Below are 20,436 nucleotides of genomic sequence, written 5' to 3' on the forward strand. Positions count from 1 at the left end.
TAGACCAGAGTTGCTTTTTTTGTTAATTAAAATTTCTTTGAGATTTTTAATATACAAAACGCCTGTATGTATGATGTGTACTGCTTTTGTGCCTGGAAGTCAGAAGAGGGTGTCAGAACCCCAGAACTGGAATTATACATGGTTATAAGAATGAATTGAACCCTGGTTCTTTGAAAGAGCAACAAGTGTTCTTCACTGTGAGCTATCTCCCTAATCCTCTTATTTATTTAATTTTTTGGGACAGGATCCCTTACTGAAACTGAAGCTTGTCCGTTTGTCTAGGCTGGTTGGCCAGTGAGCTTCAGAGATCTGCCTATCTCTGCCTCCAGCACCAGGGTTCCAGGCACACATGGCCATGCCCAGCTTTTATTGGGCACCGAGGATCTGAGTTCAGGTCCTCATGCTTTCCAGGACAGCATTTATACAACTGCTGTTTACCCAGCCCTTTCTGTTACTGCTCCCTGCAGCAAAGCCTTAGTGTAGCCCTGTGTAGTGGAGGGTAAGCTGGAGCTCCTGAGCACCTGCCTCAGCCTCCCTAGTGCTGAGATTTTAGGTGAGCCGTGTTGCACCCAGACCCTTGTGCATGCCAGATAAGAACTCTGTCATCTGAGCTATATCCTGAGTCACATCCCACTGCTCCTCCCTTGTTAAACATGTTGTGTATATTTTATTTTTTCGAGACAGGATTTCTCTGTGTAGCCCTGGCTGTCTTGGAAGTAGCTCTGTTTACAAGACTAACCTCGAACTCAGAGATCCGCCTACCTCTGCTGGGGTTAAAGACATGCACCACTACTGCCCGGCATCCTTATTTGAGCAGCCTTGCTATCTGGTTTGCCATGTAGTTCTGGCTGGCCTCCACCTGGAGGGTGTCTGCCTGCCACAGCCTCCTGAGTCCTGGCATGTACCACCATGCCCAGTGTCTAGTGGGAGTTTTTGTACTGGTTCATAGACGCATGTTTTTCCTGTACTTGTTGGATAAGCAAGGCTGCTCCCTGGGGCTTCTTTTAAATAAGGGCACTAGTCTCATTCAGTGATCTAATCACTTTTCAAAGGCATCATCTTGTAGGCTAGAATCGTAAGGCACTCATCATAAGCATTTGGGGGAAATACAATCAAACCACAGCAGATACTTGGGCGTTATTGGGTTTTTTTGTTGTTGTTTTGTTTCATTTTTCGAGACAGGGTTTCTTTAGCTTTGGAGCCTGTCCTGGAACTCACTCTGTAAACCAAGTTGGTGTCAAACTCACAGAGATCTGCCTGTCTCTGCCTCCCGAGTGCTGGGTTTAAAAACATGTCCCACAACTGCCTGGCCAGCTTTACTGTGCTTTAAACTTCATGTTCAACTAACATGTGTTGTTCTTGCTTGTTCAAATATGTACGCACAGTAAGAGTGTATGGGAGGGTGAAGAAGGAAAATACTGGCTTATTGTGAGCCGGAAATTACTAGTAGGAGTTACTTTTTGTTTTTCTTGCACAGTGTGTTTAATATATTTTTATTAAATAATTGAATGGTTGTTAGAAAGCTTTGTAGTATATATTTTCAAATGTTTGTTATGATGCATTGGATACTTGAGATATTTAAGGCAGCGGTTCTCAGAGTTTACTGTGAATCAGGAAGGGTTTGTTGGGCTCCGTGCCTCCAGAGTTTGATTCATTAAGTTTGGAGTTGAGCCTGAGAGTTGTTTTCTTTCAAGAACTCTTGTAATGCTGATACGGAAGGCCTAGGACAACCCTGACCTTCCATTCATCTAACAGTGTTTCTGCCGTTTGACTGTGTTTGCATTGGGAATATCACAGATTGTGAAATAGGTGTGGTCCCTCCCTTTTTATATGTTTGTGAATATAGAGTAGTTTTTAGGTGTGAAAGGTTTTAGCATACTTAAAATGTGCTAAGAAAGACATGGTGGCATCGTGGAGTATGATAGTCAGTGGGGGCTTTGGAAAGGATCCTTCTTTCAAATGGAGACCTGAGGACTTAATCTAAGTCTCTGTGGTGGAGAGGCTGGCGTGGTTAGAAGGAACCACATGTGCCGTTGACTTGCCATTCAAGAAAGTCAAGGAAATCCTTGTTGTCCTGCCTACTCCTCAAAAGACAAAAAACAAAATAACAACAAAAACTTTTAGGTCACACTCATCTCTGTTATGCAGCTCTTTCATAGTCTATATCTCAGTTGCTATATTGTTATATTTTTAGCTGTTGTTGTTGATTATTAGAGTCTGTCTCATCTTCAGAGTATAAAACATGGATGCAGAGATGGCTTCTGGCCAGCTGCTGAGACCTGGATGATACTGTATAGGCACCTTGATTGCAGTGGTTTAAATAAGTAAATGAATAAATAAATAAAAACCGGGTACAGTGGCACATGCCTTTAATTCCAGCACTTGGGAAGCAGAGGGAGGCAGAAGGTTCTCTGTGAGTTCAAGGCCAGCCTGGTCTAATAAGGAGTTTTAGGACAGTCAGGACTACATAGAAAGACTCAGTTTCAAAAACAAAATCCACATGAGGAAATAGTGACTGGTTAAGAGCACTTGATGTTCTTCCAAGGTATCTAAGTTCAGTGTCCAGCACCAACATCAGGTGGTTCACAGCTACCTGGAACCCCAACTCCAGAGAAGATAGATGGGACAGGGAGGTAGAGAGAATGGAGGGAGGGCCAAACAAAACACATATGACAATGCCATAAAGGACCCTGGGAAGAAATTGCTTAGTGGTTCAAAGTGCTTCTGATGCTCCTCCATAGGACTTCAATTTGGGTCTCAGTACCCACATCTTGTGATTCAGAACCTCTTGTAACTCTAGCTCCAGAGGATGTGATGCCCTCTTCTGGCCTCTGAGTGCCTCAGGCACCTGCACTCACATCCACATACTCAGACATGAATGCAACATAATTAAAATATATTAGAAACAACAGTATAGTAGTTGAGTGTGAACTGTCTTCCATATGCTCCCGTGTCTAAAGTTAACTTCCGTGTGGTCTTCTGTTGTAGCTGTAGAACCTGTAAGACGTAGTGCCTACCTGGGGAAGTGTGTTGCCACAGGGCATGCTTTTTTGAGTTAAAGCTGAGCCTGATTTAGGCCTTGACTCTTTGCTGTCTACCTGCTGGTGGGATGTAAGCAACTACCTCACTTTCCCTGACATGTCATTTCCATGATGGCAGAACATAGTCTTGAACTGTGAGCCAAATCAATCTTTCCCTTTAATAGTTCTTGTCAGGTATTCCTAGCACTGTGACGAGAAAGTCACGGATACTAAAGATGCTGAAAGTAAAGCGGGTAGATAAAGGCACGAGGATCAGGACACAACTGTTGTGCTCTTCAGCTCATGGTAGCTCTGGTTACTTGTGTTATAAGATCTACCCAAGACTGGGCTCATCACTAATCTGTCATGGAAAGAGAGAGGCTCATGGGGTCCTATTCTTCTCTGACATAGAAAGGGGGCTAGTTGGAAAGAGTAAGGGAATCAGTGGGAAGGGGGCAAGAGAGAATAAGGGCGGGGAGCTTAGGTTAGTGCATACTTAGTCACAGGTAACAACAGGAAGATCAGAAGTTCAGAAGTGTAGGAAGTCCTCTATGTGTGTTGCTTTTATTGGTTAATGAATAAAGAAGCTGGCTTGGCCTGTGATAGGGCAGAGTAGAGCTGTTATGCTCAAATCCGTTGGTCCCCACAAAAGCCAACAAAGGAGACCAAGTCCCACATGTAAAAGCAAAGAGCCTTTATTTTAATCAAGTTTGCAAACTCAGTCTCTCCACATGTCCAATGTATTGGAATGTCTGGAGAGCCCCAAGCTCAATTAGAATTGGGTTTTTATAGTAGTAAAGGTGGGGGTGTGGGGTCTCTGAGGTTCAGGACCCCTGATTGGCTGACATTTGTCTAGGGGTGTCCTGGTGAAGTGCTGGCAGGTGTTTCTATTTACAGTGCTTGGAATGCCAGGAATTTTCTTCGAATGGTCTGCTCTTGGGCGGGGGTCAGGTAATCTCAGTGCTGCCAGGCATTGTCTCAGGGTAAACTATTGAGACTCTAGACTCCATTTAAATTTATCAATGGCCAGAGTCCCAGGTGATAATGGTTGGAGGAAGTAAAGAACTTCCTTTCTGCCCAGACTTAGATTATCATGGCTGGCCCTCACAGAGCTAGGTGGGGAAAATTAAACTGAATGCTGGGAGAGAGAAGGCAAAGTCAGTGAAAAGCACTACTAGAGACAGAGAGAAACTTGCCGGTAAGCTACACCCACATGGCATTACACTGATTAGTAGAAATGGGGTTAAATTAAGATGCTAGAGCTAGCCAGGCGGTGGTGGCGCACGCCTTTAATCTCAGCACTCGGGAGGCAGATCTCTGTGAGTTTGAGGCCAGCCTGGTCTACAAGAGCTAGTTCCAGAACAGACTCCAAAGCTACAGCAAAACACTGTCTTGGGAAAAAAAAAAAAAAGCTAGAGCTAATAGGCCAAGCAGTCATTTAATTAATACAGTTTCTGTGTGATTATTTTAAGTCTGGGCAGCCAGGAATGAACAAGCAGCCTCCTACTACAGAGGTCAGCCTGTGCTACAAGAGACCCTCTCAAAAAGCAAAACAGAATAACAACAAAAGTCACTAAATGTGTTCTAGACACTGTGACTTTAGCATTGTGGTAGATTAGACAAAACAAACCTGTGATCAAACTGAGAAGACCCGGATTCACATTAGAAACCTTAGTCTCTTGAAAAGCTTGTTGTTTGCAACTTTTTTGAGATGGTCTCTTGCTATACTCAGGCTGGACTTGAGTGGTAGGTTCAGGTGATCCTGTGCCTCCCCCTCCCAAGTGCTAGGCCTGCAGGTTCAGCCACGGTCACCAGGTGGAAAGACTTCACAGGAAGTAGTGTCGTATTTGAGATGGAGGGAGGATGGCCCTTAAGTGAATTATGAAACTTGGTCTGGGATGGGGGCAGCTTTTGTTCAGCACAAGTAGCAGTGTATAAACTCTCACTATGTCATAATAGCAATTTCCTTGAATTTATTTATTTATTTATTGGTTTTTTGAGATAAGGTTTCTTTGTAGTTTTAATGCCTGTCCGGGAACTAGCTCTTGTAGACCAGGCTGGCCTCGAACTCATAGAGATCCTCCTGCCTCTATCTCCCGAGTGCTGGGATTAAAGGCTTGCACCACCACCACCCGGCTGAAATTATTTATTTTAAAATCATTATATTATCTGTGTGTTGAGTGTGTGTGGAGGTCAAATGACAACTTACAGTGGTCCTTTCTTTCCACCATTGGGACCTGCGGATTGAGCTCAGGTTGTCCGTTTTCAACAAGTGCCTTTACTTGCTGAGCTGTATCACTAGCCCAGTAGTGTGGTTTAAATTGGAGGAAGGAGTATAAGAAAACAAACTACAAGGACCTGGTATGCCACACTTTGGCTAAGTGCATTTTCTTTTTCTTTCTTTTTTTCTTCCTTCCATCCTTCCTTTTTTGTTTGTTTTTTGAGACAGGGTTTCTCTGTATAGCCTTTGTGCCTGTCCTGGAACTTGCTCTGTAGCCCAGGCTGGCCTCGAATTCACAGAGACCAGTCTGCTTCTGTTTCCCAAGTGCTGGGATTAAAGGCATGCACCCTCACTGCCTGCCTAGGCTAAGTGCATTTTCTATAGTGACCTCGCTTTCTGTAGTGTGGAGTTGGGAGAAGGGCATATTGATGTTAGTGTTAGAATTTTGCATACTGATTCTCAGTTTCATATAAACTGCCGTTAGGGATTTATGAAATTATTAAAAACAGTACATACTTGGAATCCCAATATTTGGAAAGTACAAGAGTATCTTGAGTTTGAGGCCAGCCTGGATTACATCGTGAGCCCTGTCTCAAAACAAACAGACAAACAAAAAACCCCAAAACCCAAACAACAAAGGTTTTGAAGTGTAGCTCAGTCTTAGCGCACTCACTCAGCATGTGCAAGGCACAGGGTTAGCGTTCCAGGACCACAAAACAATAGAACTACTAAATATAAACCACAGAATAAAAAAAATATATGTAATAAAAATAAATGTAATAAAATTCTTTGTTCATTAAACAAAGTTCTCGCAAAAGTCAAGTATTAGACTATTAGCATTTTCTAACTTTATTAAATTTTTGGTTGCTTTTAAAGACTTTTTAGCTGGGCAGTGGTGATGCATGCCTTTAATCCCAACACTCGGGAGGCAGAGGCAGGACAGCTTGGTCTACAGAGAGAGTTCCAGGATAGCCAGGGCTACACAAAGAAACCCTGTCTTGAAAAAAATAATTTTTTATTGAATTATGAGTTAGAGTCTTCATGTGGCTCATGCTGTCCTTGAACTCCCGCTCATTCTGTTTTTCCCATCCAAATGCTAAGCCTGGCTCTCCTGTTCCTTAAAGAAAAGGTAATTAGGGGCTGAAGAGATGGCTCAGAGGTTAAGAGCATTGCCTGCTCTTCCAAAGGTCCTGAGTTCAATTCCCAGCAACCACATGGTGTCTCACAACCATCTGTAATGGGGTCTGGTGCCCTCTTCTGGCCTGCAGGCATACACACAGACAGAATATTGTATACATAATAAATAAATATTTAAAAAAAACAAAAAAGAAAAGGTAATTAAAGGTAATTACTGTTAAAGAGTTTAAGTTTTTCATAAGCTTGACTTCTTAGCTTTGAAGAATGTATTAATTAAACTTTTCATACCAAGGACTCTTGTTTCACTGGTGTTCATATTTGCTAATAACGTAAAGGCTCTTGATTGGTTGGCTGTATTTTTGTAATGCTGAGGATCAAATCCAGGGCCTTGTGAATGCTAGACAAAGGCTTTACGACTTAGCTCTATCCTCAGCTCAAATATTGTAGCATTTTATTTTATTTGTCACGATCAGAATTGAATCCAGGTATTCTGTATAATAGGAACATGCTCTACCATGGTGCTACATAGGTAGTCTTTGGTTTGAGACTTACACCCACTATGTAGCTTTAGATGGCTTTGAACCTGCTGTGTTACCCAGGGTGGCCTTGACTTTTCATTCCTTCTATTTGACCTTGCCTTTGCTAGAATTACAGGTGTGCGCCATCATGCCTAACTTACTTTAGTATTTTAGAGCTAGTTTTACACACATCCCGTCTATTCCAAACTACTGTCGTCTGAGATAGTCAAGGTTGAGGTCTAGCTTCACTTCTTCAGATAAGGAAACTTAGAAATTCATTGCTTTTCCTTAGACCATATAACTAATAAGTAGCAAAGGCCATAACTGCTGTTTACGTTATTAAACCTGTGTCTGTGAACTTGCACTTTAAAAGTCAAACTTGTGGCTAGGACGGAAATAATGCTGAGATCTCTCTGTGTTACCAATCGGTTTGATCCATAAATGCTCAGTGATTACTGACCTAAATTTTTATGTCCTAGGATAGCTTTATTACATGACCCAAGAAGGAAGCAGGGAGGGGATCGATTACCATTTGAGACCTTGATCTTTTTTGCTAGAACTCTGCCTCCTTGCCCTTTAGCACATAGCTACTTGCCATATTGGCTAGGTTCTGAAGTGATGCATGCAGAAAATTTAATTTTTAATCTAGGAGTTTCTAAAGAGTAATTAGTGATTTCTTTTAGTAAAGCAACTAACTTAGCAGTAGAGCACTCGAATAGCATGGAGGAGACACGATCCTGGGTTTGAGCCAGTCATTGTGTCACACGCCTTTACTCCCGCACTGGGGGGGGGGGGCGTCTCTGAATTCAACTCCAGCCTGTGGTAGGAGACTCCATCTCAAAACAGACAAGCAAAAGACCTTGGGTTTGAGTCCCAGCACAAAAAGACAGACAAGCAAAACCCCTATGTCCAGTAGTTCATAATATCTGCATTCTTTTTTTAAAATGTGCATTGATGTTTTACCTACATGTATGTCTGTGTGAGGGTGTCAGATTCCCAGAACTGGAGTTACAGACAGGTGTGAGTTGCCCCAGGTCCCTTGGAAGAGCAGCCAGTGCTCTTAACTGTGGAGCCATTTCTTCGGCCCCTAATATCTGTATTGAGGATGATATCACCTATGTCCTTGAGACTACTTTGTTGACTTCTTCATTTGTAAGATGTCAGAAATGGGTAGAACAGAGGATTTGATTACATCTGGTCTTGGATGCTTATTTCTAGAAGCCTGACTTGGTGGAATTATTGGTACAGAATAATTGGGGGCTATAGCTCAGGGACACTGTACTAACCCCTCCCCTAGCACTGTAGCTCAGTGACGCTGTACTTGTATAATCCCTCCCCTAGCACTGCAAAAAACGAAGAGGTGCTTTCTCCTGAAGTATGGTGGTAGGAAGTCAGGATGGGTATGTGTGCGCTTCAGTGATACTGTCCACCTTTCAGTTCTAACCCGCGACTTAATATCTCTGGGTGTGCCATCTCTTTCTCTAGGTGTGAAGTACATCTAACAGTACATTTGTGCTTGAAGATTCACTGTAAAATGCACGTTTGTTGCTATGATGTAGTAGGTGTTATTTTAGGCTTATGACTGTATCAGTGAACAAAACATTTTTTTCCTGGTGGAACTTACAGTCTATAATAAGCACTGACTCAGCAGTTAGTACATGCTGGGCACTACTTCAAGAGTTCTGCATTTAGAGTGTATTTATTTCTGACAACAGACAGTCTCATGAGGTAGGAACTGCTTTATGCATTTTTTTAGATCATGGACTGAAATACAGGAAGACTAAGTCCTTTGCCTAATAAGTTTACATAGTTTTGTAAATGGCATTTTAATCCAGACAACTGGAGTCCAAGTACAAGATATTACTTAGTCCTTCAAAAAGATGTTAATAAAAAATACATTTAATGACGGGCAGTGGTGTTTGCACGCCTTAAATCCCAGCACTCGAGAGGCAGAGACAAGCAGATCTCTGTGAGTTTGAGGCCAGCCTGGTCTATAGGAGCTAATTTCAGGATAGCCAGGGCTGTTACACAGAGAAACCCTATCTCAAAAAACAAAAAACAAAAATGCATTTCACAGCCAAGTGTAGTGATAAACACCTAGGGCTGTGGAGACCTAGGCAGAAAGATTGAAAGTTAGACATCTACTTGGGCTGCATAGAATTCCTAATCTTTTTTTTTTTTTTTTTAATGAAATGTGGACTGGAGAGATGACTCAGAGGGGATAAGAGTGTTTGCTGCTCTTCTAGAGGGCCTGAGTTCATGCCCAGTGCTCACATCAGGCAGCCGACAATCACCTGTAATTTCAGCTCCAATGCCTTCTGGCATCCTTGAACATGTGTCATGTTCATACATGTCAATAAAAATAAAATAAATCCTTAAAATAAATGATGGGGATGGAGAGCAGGCTTAGCAGAGGACCTGGGTTCAATTCCCAGCACCCACATGGCAACTCACACCTGCCTGTAGCTCCAGTTCCAGAACTTTCTACATCCTCACACAGACATACATGCAGGCAAGCACCAATGAACATTTAAAAAAAAAATGAGGCAAACACAAGAATGTGTGTGCGTACATGCACCTCACTGAAAATAGTCACAGGTTAAGAGCTCTTAGTTTTTAAAAATTCGTTTTATGTACCAACCACGGTTTCCACTCCCTCCCAGGTTAAGAGCTCTTACTGCTCTTGGCAGAGATCAGCAGTTTAGTTTCTAAACCCATATCGGACAGCTCACAACCTCCGCAACTCCAGCTCCAGGGGATCTGATGCCATTTTCTGGTCTCTGTGGGACACACACTCTAAATAAATAAAAAACAAATAAAACTTGAAAAATAAAATCTTATAACTAGAGAGATGGTTCAGCATTTAGGCACTGGCTGCTGCTGCAGAGGAACCAGATTCATTCCCCAGTACCCACACGGTGGCCTACAACCTGTAACTGCTAGGGGATCTAATGCCCTCTTTTGATCTCTTTGAATGAGACATTCATGTCATGCGTGTACATACATGTAGACAAAACAGATAAAACAAACATTAAAAAAATGAAATCTTAAAAAAAATAAGCCAAGGGCTGGAGAGATTGCTCAGTGGTTAAGAGCACTGGCTGCCCTTCCAGAGGACCGGGGTTCAACTCCCAGCACCCACATGACAGCTCACAACTGTCTGAAGATCCAGTTGCAGGGGATTTGACACCTTCACACCAATGCACATAAAATAAAGTTAAATAAACCATAAAAAAATAATCCAAACACAGTGGGGCACACCTTTAATTACAACACCTGGGAGGCAGAGGCAGGCAGATCTCTGAATTTGAGGCCTACCTGTTCCAGAACAGCCAGGGTTGTTACCCAGAGAAACCCTGTCTTGAAAAAACATTAATAATAATAATAATAACAACAACAGCAAATCATTAAAAGTGACAATAACAAATCATTAAAAATGATTTTTTACGTTTATTTATTTAGTTGGAAGGAATGAGGAGTGCCGCATTGGGAATGTGGAGGTCACAGAAGAACGTGGCAGGAGTCAGTTCTCTCCTACCACATTATTTCAGGGATCAAACTTGGGTTATCAGGCTTGGTGACAAGCACCTTACCTGCCAAGCTCTTAGCTGGCCCCTAGGCCAGTTTTAGCCAATATAGTGAGACCCCATCTCTAAAATATAATAATAATTTCTATCAAAAATTGTTATCTAATCTTTTAAATTACCTAATTTTTTATCCAATATTTAGAAAATAAACAATTGCTATAGCTTAGTGATAGTTTACTTGGCTTGAAAAAAGCTCTGGGTTTGATCCCCAGCACTACAAACAATGATAACAACATTAAGCCAGGCAGCTCCTCAACATCAGGATTGTTAGTTCTCAGAAGATAGAGGCAGAAAGAAGGATGCCATGAATTAAGGACAACTTGAATTTCAGAGTAAGACTCTATCTCTAACAAAACGAAGACTGTGAAAGTAGCATAGTGTATAAGGGCACAAAGCCTGATCTGAGTTCAGTCCTTAGGACCCATATATAGAGAGAAACAACTCTTAGAAGGATTACAGGGGTTGTTGGGGGAAGTGTATCACTGAGGATAGGCCAGAGTCTGTCTGTCTGTCTGTCTGTCTCTCTCTCTGCCTATGGATCAGGATGTAGAACTCACAGCTACTTCTCAGCTTCTCAGCACCATGTCTGCCTATGTGCTGCCATGCTTCCCATCATGATAATGCACTAACCCCTGAAACTGTAAGCCATCCCCAATCAAATGCTTTTAAAGAGTTGCCTTGGAGTCATGGAGTCTCTTCACAGCAGTAGGACAGTGGCTTAAGACAGGTGTGCTGACCTCTGTGTGTATAAGTTGGTACGTACTCCCATATACATATATCCATCCCTACATGTGTGCATGCATACACACACACAATAACTAAATAAAAATGTAATGAAATTACTTTGGAGGGAGGGGTTTCTAGGCGGGAGGTTTCTCTGTGTAGCCCTGGCTATACTGGAGCTCTCTCTGTAGACCAGGCTGCCCTCAGAGATCCGCCTGCCTCTGCCTCCTAAGTGCTGGGGTTAAAGGTGTGCACCAGCACTGCCCAGCCTATAAAAGTACTTCTTACAGATGAAACAAAAACATCTTTCAGGTGTACAGGAAAAGGTCACTAGTGGTGTCATTGCTGTCTCTTGATGGGCTTGTCAACCTTAGGAACCTTTCAAGTAGTAGATGACATTTTGAACTTGATTCATAAGAATTAGGACTGAGACCACCACATAAAGGCAGGAATTCTAAAGGACCCACACTCCTGGTGAAAGGGAAGACTATAAAAATACTTATTTGATGGAGTAGGGAGATGTGATGTTAATCTAATTGTCAACTTGACACACTCTAAAATCACCTGGAAAGAATTTCAGTGATGGACTATTTATATTAGGTTGGCCTGTGGGCTTGTCTTTAGGGGGCCTGTCTTGGTGCCTTAATAGATGTGGAAAGACTCAGCCTGAAAGTTAGTGGTATAGTTCTCTGGCTTTGGGTCCTGGGCTGTGTAAGAGTAGAGAAGGGTAGCTGAGTACCAAATGTGTATCTCTCGTCTCTCTGCTCTTGATTGTAGATGTGATGTGAGCAGTTTTAAGCCCGCCACACCTTGATTGACCTTTGGCGTACTGAAATCTGGAATTGTGAGCTAAGACAAATCTTTTCTTCCTGCATTTTTCTATTAAGGTTCTGTCCATTCACATAACTCTAGTTTGTGTGTTAAGTGGACATATGACAGCACAGAAGGATTCAGATAGGAAAGTCAACAGTTTTAAGAATTTTTGTCTTTGTGCCTGCGCGTGGTGATGCTCACCTAAAGGTCTTAGTACTAAAGTCTTGGTACTCCAGAGTTAGAAGCAGGTGGATCTCCGATTTCCAGGCCAGCCTTGTCTACATATTGAGTTCTCGTCCAGCCTGTCTCAAAAGACAAGAAAAAGAAAAAGGAGTGCTGTCTCCAGTGTGGTGAGAGCCTATGAAGACCTGATAGTGCATGTGGTGATAATTTAGGAAGGCTAATCTCTTCTTCCTTTGAGGCTTTCCCTATCTGCCTCTGACTGGTTAGAACTGGCTGGGTGTTTACTCTACCCAGTGTGGTTTCCCTTGTAGTATTTAAGGGATTGTGGAGATTTGTTTCAGGATGTCTGTTCTTCTGAGATGCATATTACAGACTATGTCCTACTGCCTAACACAGTCTCTGTTGCTGTCACAGTATTCATTGTCTGTCTCATAGACAATAAATAGTTATTGAATGAGTAAATAAGGGTTTTATTCTCCACTTTTCTGGAAGCTAATTTGTTTGCTTTTGTGTTTCCTTTATGTTCTTTCCTGTGTTCCAAGGAGGAAGCATCTCCCTATTCCTTACTTGACATCTGTTTGAGTTTCCTGACCACTAACCTTGAGAAGTTCTGTTCAGCAAGACAAGACGGAACACTGTGTCTGCAGGAACCCGGAGTATTTCCACAGGAGGTGGCTGATCGACTGCTTCAGACCATGGCATTTCATGGTAAATGATGAAAGATGGAAAAGACAAATTGTGTGCTTTTAATTGGAATTGGATTTGAAAATACCGCTATGGCCCATTTAATTGTTTTCTTAGAAATAGTAGAAAAAGTCAGATGAACCTGATTCTAGGAAAAGGAATTCAGTAACTTTTTACCTGTTTTTGCTTCAGATTTAATGCTTTTTTTTCCTTTCCAGTCTAGGCAAACCATTATTTTTCTTTTTTGATTTAAGAAGTAATTTTTTTAAATAGACACACCCCCACACAAACATATTTAGATTTATTTATTTTATGTGGATGAGTGTTCTGGCTGCCTATATATATGCACCATGTGCGTTCCTGGTGCCCATGGAGGTCAGAAGGTGTCAGATCCCTTGGAACTGGAGTTAGGGACAGTTATGAGTATTTGTGGGTGCTGGGATCTGAACACTGACCCTCTGTAGAAATGTCAAATGCTATTAACCACTGAGCTGTTTCTCCAAGACCTAAAAAGTGATTCTTAGAGCAAAAGGAACTTTTGTAACTACAGTGTTTCTACATAGTCGTCCACAGGTATAGAAATACCTTACATCTTCTCTTGACAGTGGGAGAATCGTACTATTATGAAAAACTGGTTTCTGGTCTTGACTCTTTTTCTGTTGTTTTTTGTTTGTTTGTTTGTTTTGTTTTGTTTTTGAGACAGAGTTGCTCTGTAGCCCTGGCTATCCTGGAACTCAGTCTGTAGACCAAGCTGGCCTCGAACTCAAGAGATCATCTGCCTCTGCTTCACATATATGTGTGTGTGAAAAATACTGTTGGGTGCTGGAGGTGGCTTAGTGGGTAAAGGACTTCAGCAACATAAAGGACTTCAGCATTAGGATCCCCATTGTCATGAGAAGCCAGGTGTGGCTACACCCAGCATTTGGTAAGGGATGAAGACAAAAGGATTACTGTTGCCACCTTGATTTAAAATAAATAAGTAGAAGAACCATTCGCTCCAGCTTCAGTAAGAGACCCTGCTGCACAGGAAGAAGACTAAGAACAATAGAAGACTAACAACAGAAGACTGGAAAATCTCCTCTGGCCTCTGCACGTACTTTCCTGCCCCCACCCATATTAAAAGTAAAAAAGAAAAAGAAAGAAAAATATTGTTAGGTGTGAATGCAGATTATGCATCTCAAAGAAGACTAAGAAAATGGAGCTTTAATTGAATTATTTGGTATAATTTAGAAAAGAAAACCTCTATATTTGATTATTTTCACTGAATTGCTTAACTCACATTCTGACACAGGAACCAGAATAACTATCAGTAAGTAGTATATATATTAAAAGTAAGTCGCTTACAGTGCTATGCAACAATTTAAGAGATTATGTAATACCAGTATTTCTCAGTGATCATGCTCAGCATGTTCAATCTCAAAATTTGTTTTATCCTGGAGAGGATGTGGGGTAAAGGGAACACTCCTGCATAGCTGGTGGGAGTGCAAACCGATACAGCCGCTTTGATTTCAGTGTGGCGATTTTTCAGAAAATTAGGAAACAACCTTCCTCAAGATCCAGCAGTATCACTTTTGGGCATATACCCAAAGGATGCTCAATCGTACTACAAGGACATGTGCTCAACTATATTCAGAGCGGCATTGTTTGCCATAGCTAGAACCTGGAAACAACCTAAATGCCCCTTGACCGAAGAATGGACAAAGAAAATGTGGTACATTTACACAGTGGAGTATTACACAGCAGAAAAAAATAATGACATCTTGAAATTTGCAGGCAAATGGGTGGATCTAGAAAACATCATATTAAGTGAGGTAACCCAGACTCAGAAAGACAAATATCATATGTACTCACTCATAAGTGGCTTTTAGACATAAAGCAAAGAAAAGCCAGCCTGCAGTTCACAATCCCAGAGAACCTAGACAACAATGAGAACCCTAAGAGAGACATACATGCATCTAATCTACATGGGAAGTAGAAAAAGACAAGATCTCCTGAGTAAATTGGAAGCATGGGGCCCATAGGAGAGGGGAGAAAGGGAGAGGAGTAGACAAAAATATATAGCTCAGTAAAAACAATTTAAAAAATTAAAAATAAATAAAAAGGCAGGTGTGATGGCCCCTGAAATATCTTAGTGGGTAAAGGTACCTGCTGCCAAAGCTGAGGACCTTAGTTGAGTTCCACAGACCCATATGGTGAAAAGAAAAACCTGACTTCCTCCACATGTGCAGTAGAACATGCATATACACTCCAAAAATAAAAACTAGGTATATTGGCACATGCCTGTAACCCTTGGGAGGCCGGGACTGGAGAATCAGGAGTTCAAGGTCTACAAGTTCACTCAGCTACAGAGTGAGTTTGAGTTCAGTCTGGACTACGTGAAAACCTATCTCAAAAAAAAAAAAAAAAGTTTCAGTTTTGTGTTATATTAGTTTCTTTTCTGTTGTTAGGTTTTTAAAATTTGTTTGTTTTTGGGTTTTGGAGACAGGGTTTCTCTATGTAGTCCTGGCTAACTAACTGTTCTGGAAATCATCCTGTAGACCAGGTTGGCCTTGAATTCAGAGATCTGCCTACTTTTGTTTCCTGAGTGCTGGGATAAGGTGTGCATCACCACCACCTAGCTTTGCTGTTGCTGTACTTCACTTGTGTGCTTAATGCCTGCAGAGGCGAGAGCAGGGTTGTTGGCCTCCCTGAAACTGGAGTTACAGATAGATGTGAACCACCGTGTAGGTACTGGGCATTGAATGCAGGTCCTCTGAAAAGCAAATGCTCTTAATCCACTGGACTTCTAGCAGAGTTTTGTTTTTTTTTTTTTTTTTTTTTTTACAATTTGTGGTACCTTGTCGACATAACTTGAAAAAGATGTACACATAAAAAGTAAATCAGTAAGATTCGCCGGGTGGTAGTGGCGCACACCTTTAATTCCAGCACTCAGGAGGCAGAGGCAGGCTGATCTCTGTGAGTTCAAGGCCAGCCTGGTCTACAAGAGCTAGTTCTGGGACAGGCTCCAAGGCCACAGAGAAACCCTGTCTTGAGAAAACAAGCAAACAAAAAAATCAGTAAGATTCATTATAGCAAAACAAAAAGTTTTAGGTACACTGCCAGGAGAGATGGGACTCCCTGAGTGGGAGAGGACTGACCGGCCTTGTTACTGTTTGGGGCTTTGCTTTAGGGAGTGCGGTGGAAGGAGGAGCTGGTTATAGATGTTCGTGACGGGGGTTATCTGTGTTGATTGACAGGGTTGTGGTACTGCCTTTGTCTACTACACGTCCCTTAGCATGATGCAACTTTTTTTTTATCTTATTTTTCAAATAGGGTTTTTCTATGTAACTTTGGAGTCATGCACCACCACCACCCAGCTGATGCAACTGATTTTAATCATGTGCATGCCCAATTATGTCTAAGCATAAGATAGTAAGTGAGGGATTCTCCCTAAAAGAACTTTCAGACTGCCTGGCTGTAGTGGCACACACCTTTGATCCCAGCGTTCAGAAGGCAAAACAAGGGGATCTCTGTGAGTTTGAGGCTAGCATGGTCTAAAGAGAGAGTTCCCAGACAGTTGGAGTGGTTACAAAGAGAAACCTTGTTTTGAAAAACAGAAAACAAACAACCATTAACAACAACAACAAAGGTCTCTCAGGACACAGTTTGTCCTGATGGTTATGTACCTACAACCTGTCCAGGCTGAATAGGCCAGATACTGGATACATCTCACGAGTGTTTGAGTAAAAACAGGTGTATTATCTAGGGATTACTAAGAAGACTAACTTGTTTTTATTGTTAAAGCAGGCGTGTATGCAGCTCAGTACAGGTGTATGTAGGGTTAGCAGGTTGCAAGGTGCATTGATAAGAAAGGGCATATTATTGCAACTCTGGGTGTCAATTGGTTGCTGAACTATTAATACCCTGTTGGTTGCTTGACTCAATTTTTGTTCAATGTGACAAGTTTCATGAAGCTTTTGAATGTCTTACAATAATTAAATTTTGAATATGCTGGGTAAGAGCTCCTCTACTTAACAACAGCTCTTAGACAAAAATGCCTTAGTTCTGATTTTATAATAACTTGTCTGGCAGCTTGAAGGGCATTGTTAGTATGGACTCACTGATATAACCATAAAATTTTGTCTTTAAACCCCATAGTATTGATTTATCTTACTCCAAATGGTACAGCCACAGACTGTTCTTAGAGTACATTTTATAGGTATGGCTTTTACTTCTTTCCTAGTAGGTATTGTTTGATATGTAATATTTTTGAGATATGACTCCATAGTGTCATATTCTGTAGCACTATTGTCTGATAGGTCATTTCCTTTTCTGTTTTCGAGGCAGGGTTTCTCTGTGTAGCCCTGGCTGTCCTAGAACTAGCTCTGTAGACCAGGCTGGCCTTGAACTCAGAGATCTTTCCTCCTCTGCCTGCTGAGTACTGGGACTAAAGGTGTACACTACCACGGGCCAGCATTTCTAAGAGGCTTTTACTTTGCTCTTTTTTTTTTTTTTGCGTTTGTCCTATAATTTTGTTTGTTTGTTTATCCCTCTTTCTTTAGGAAAAAACTTTATTCTACTTTTAAGTGTGTGTTTGTTTGTGTTTGTGTGTGTGTTTGTGGTAGAGGGTTTAACTAAGTAATGAACTCAAAATGATCTTCTTGCCTCAGTCTCTGCAGTACTGGGATCACAAGTGTGTACTACCATGCCCAGATATTTTCTTTTCTTTATTTCCCCCAAGACAGGGTTTCTTAGTGTAGCCCTGGCTGTCCTGTAACTGGCCTTGAACTAACAGAGATCCACTTGCCTCTGGCTCACTGCTGGGATTAAAGGCACACGCCACCACTGCCTGGCCAGTGTTACATCTTTCCAATAAGGTTTTAAGCACTGTCTACAAGTTTGAGGTCAGTCAGAGATACAGTGTGAGACTGTGTCTCAAAAACTAAAACGCCAGAGGCTGACCCAATGGCTCACTAGATAAATAGCACTGCTGCCAAGCCTAAGACCTGAGCTCTGTTCTGAGGATCCATGTGGAAGGGAAGAATGAACTCCACAAAGTTGTCCTCTGACCTCTACACTTATGCCATGCCATGCGCAGACGTGTGCACACACATGAATAAATAAGTACAATTTCTAAAAATTTAAGAACTAAGCCAAGCGGGGTGTGGTGGCGCGCATCTTAAATCCCAGCACTGGGGAAGCAGAGGCAGGCGAATCTCTGTGAGTTTGAGGCCAGCCTGATCTACAAAGCAAGTTTTGGGCAGCCAGGTGTGGTAAACACAGAAACCCATCTACAAAACAAAACAACAACAGTATCAAAAACACTAAACCAAAATAAAAAGGTTTCAAATCTGGCTAGTGGGTTTTTTCCTTGTTTGTTTTGAGGCAGGGTTTCTATGCAGTGCTGGCTATGTAGATCAAGCTGGCCTCGAACTCATGGAGATCTGTCTGCGTCTGCCTCCTGAGTGCTGGGATTAAAGGTGTGTCCATCATCCCCAGCTCTGACTAATAGTTTAACAATGAATTCTAGCCATTATATTTACTAAATATATTATGTGTATGTTTATATATGTAATAATGTATTATGAATTTAAAAGATATTCTAGAAATATATTGGTATCAATATGTTAGTGTAAAGTTTAAACCTTGCTCATATATGAACCCTGCAAGGTCCAGTGAAGATTCTCTTTCTTTAGTTACTTTAGTATCCTGATTGGTAGACACTCAGCCCTCATAATACAATCTCTCTAGAACTTGAAGCTTCTCCTTTGTCCCAGAAGGAGAAGAGAGTGTGGGGAATCATGGGTGACACTCAGGTGCTTAAGCCTACAGCCCTTTGACTATATGTGGTATATCTGATTGTAAGGAAGTACTGGGAATGACAGCTGCCTGCGTGTCTCACAGAGTGAAGACAACCAGGTGTTGCTATTACCAGCTCCATAATCTTGGAAAGTCCTCTTTTGAGTCTCAGTCTAAGTAATAGTGTCTTCATTTCATAGAATTGTTTTAAGTGTAATACAACTACATGGAAGTATGTTAGAAATTTAAAATGTGATGAAAATATTTGCTATTTGACTGTTTTTTGTTTGCTTGCTTGTTTTGTTTTATTTTTAAATTAAAATACTGCTTATTTTCCCCCAGGTCTGCTGAATGATGGAACTGTGGGAATTTTCAGGGGTAATCAGATGCGCCTAAAGCGAGCTTGCATTCGCAAAGCAAAGATTTCCGCTGTTGCTTTCCGGAAAGCCTTCTGCCACCATAAGTTAGTAGAACTTGATGCCACGGGTGTGAATGCTGACATCACTATTACAGACATCATAAGTGGCCTTGGCAGTAACAAGTGGATCCAGCAAAATCTTCAGTGCTTAGTACTAAACTCATTAACTCTGTCCCTTGAGGATCCGTATGAGCGGTGTTTCAGCCGACTTTCTGGCCTTCGAGCTCTGAGCATCACTAATGTCCTCTTTTACAATGAAGATCTGGCTGAAGTTGCTTCCTTGCCTAGACTGGAAAGCTTGGATATTTCTAACACCTCAATCACAGATATCACTGCCCTGCTGGCCTGCAAAGACCGACTCAAGTCTCTCACCATGCACCATTTGAAATGTTTAAAAATGACTACTACCCAGATCCTTGATGTTGTCCGGGAACTAAAACATCTGAATCATCTTGACATCTCAGATGATAAACAGTTCACGTCAGACATAGCCCTGCGATTGTTAGAGCAAAAGGACATTTTGCCTAATCTTGTCTCCCTGGATGTTTCAGGGAGGAAGCATGTGACAGACAAGGCTGTTGAAGCCTTTATACAGCAGCGGCCCAGCATGCAGTTTGTAGGTTTGCTGGCCACAGACGCTGGTTACTCTGAATTCCTTACGGGCAAAGGACATTTGAAGGTTAGATCTTAAAAATGTGTTTTGTCTGATGGTCAATTGTTTACTTCCATTAGAATAACTGTTTATTATATGAAACGGGGCATAGAAAATCATTGTATAATGGAAAGGCTTACATTAGGGTAGTAGTACCAAATAAAAGTCCAGCGGGGCCAAGCATACTCATGGGGGCAGAGGGAGGTGAATTTCTGTGTGTTCCATGTAGCAAGGGCTACATAGTAAGACCCTGTCTCAAATGTCCAGTGGGGCCTGTGGATGGAGTTCATTTGTTAGAGTGCTTACCTCTAATCCCAGTACTCTGGAGACAGAGGCAGGCAGATTTCAGAATTCGAGGCTAGCCTGGTATACGTACTGAGTTCCAGACGAGCTAAGACTACTTAGACCCTGTCACAAATAATATTAATAGCAACAGCAACAATAGTGATAATGTTTTAAAACATTTGGACTGGAGAGATAGATGGCTAAGCAGTTAAGAGCCCTGGCATACTTTCAGAAGACCTGGTCTTGTTCAACCCCCAGCACACCCACATGGCAGCTCACAACCATCCGTAACTAGTTCTAGAGGATCTGATGTCTTCTCCTAGCATTTACAGGCCTTAGACACACATGTGGGTAAAATCATACACATAAGTAAGTAAATAATTAAAAAATATTTTAAAAAATAAGGCATGGTATTTC

The 20,436-nt window shown here is 41.7% G+C and overlaps 1 protein-coding gene across 1 annotated transcript in view; it reads left to right on the forward strand.

The window, feature by feature from the left end:
• Nucleotides 1-20,436, forward strand: part of LOC125412500 (protein zyg-11 homolog B) — a 59,718-nt gene that overhangs the window by 2,434 nt on the left and 36,848 nt on the right. The window contains exons 2-3 of the mRNA XM_087904761.1: nucleotides 12,745-12,910; nucleotides 19,007-19,761. Of these exons, the coding sequence (XP_087760887.1) occupies nucleotides 12,745-12,910; nucleotides 19,007-19,761 (921 nt within the window). The remainder of the gene's footprint in view (nucleotides 1-12,744; nucleotides 12,911-19,006; nucleotides 19,762-20,436) is intronic.

This window comes from Myodes glareolus, chromosome 3, assembly GCF_982192425.1.
Source record: "Myodes glareolus chromosome 3, mMyoGla1.1, whole genome shotgun sequence".
Lineage (NCBI taxonomy): Eukaryota > Metazoa > Chordata > Mammalia > Rodentia > Cricetidae > Myodes > Myodes glareolus.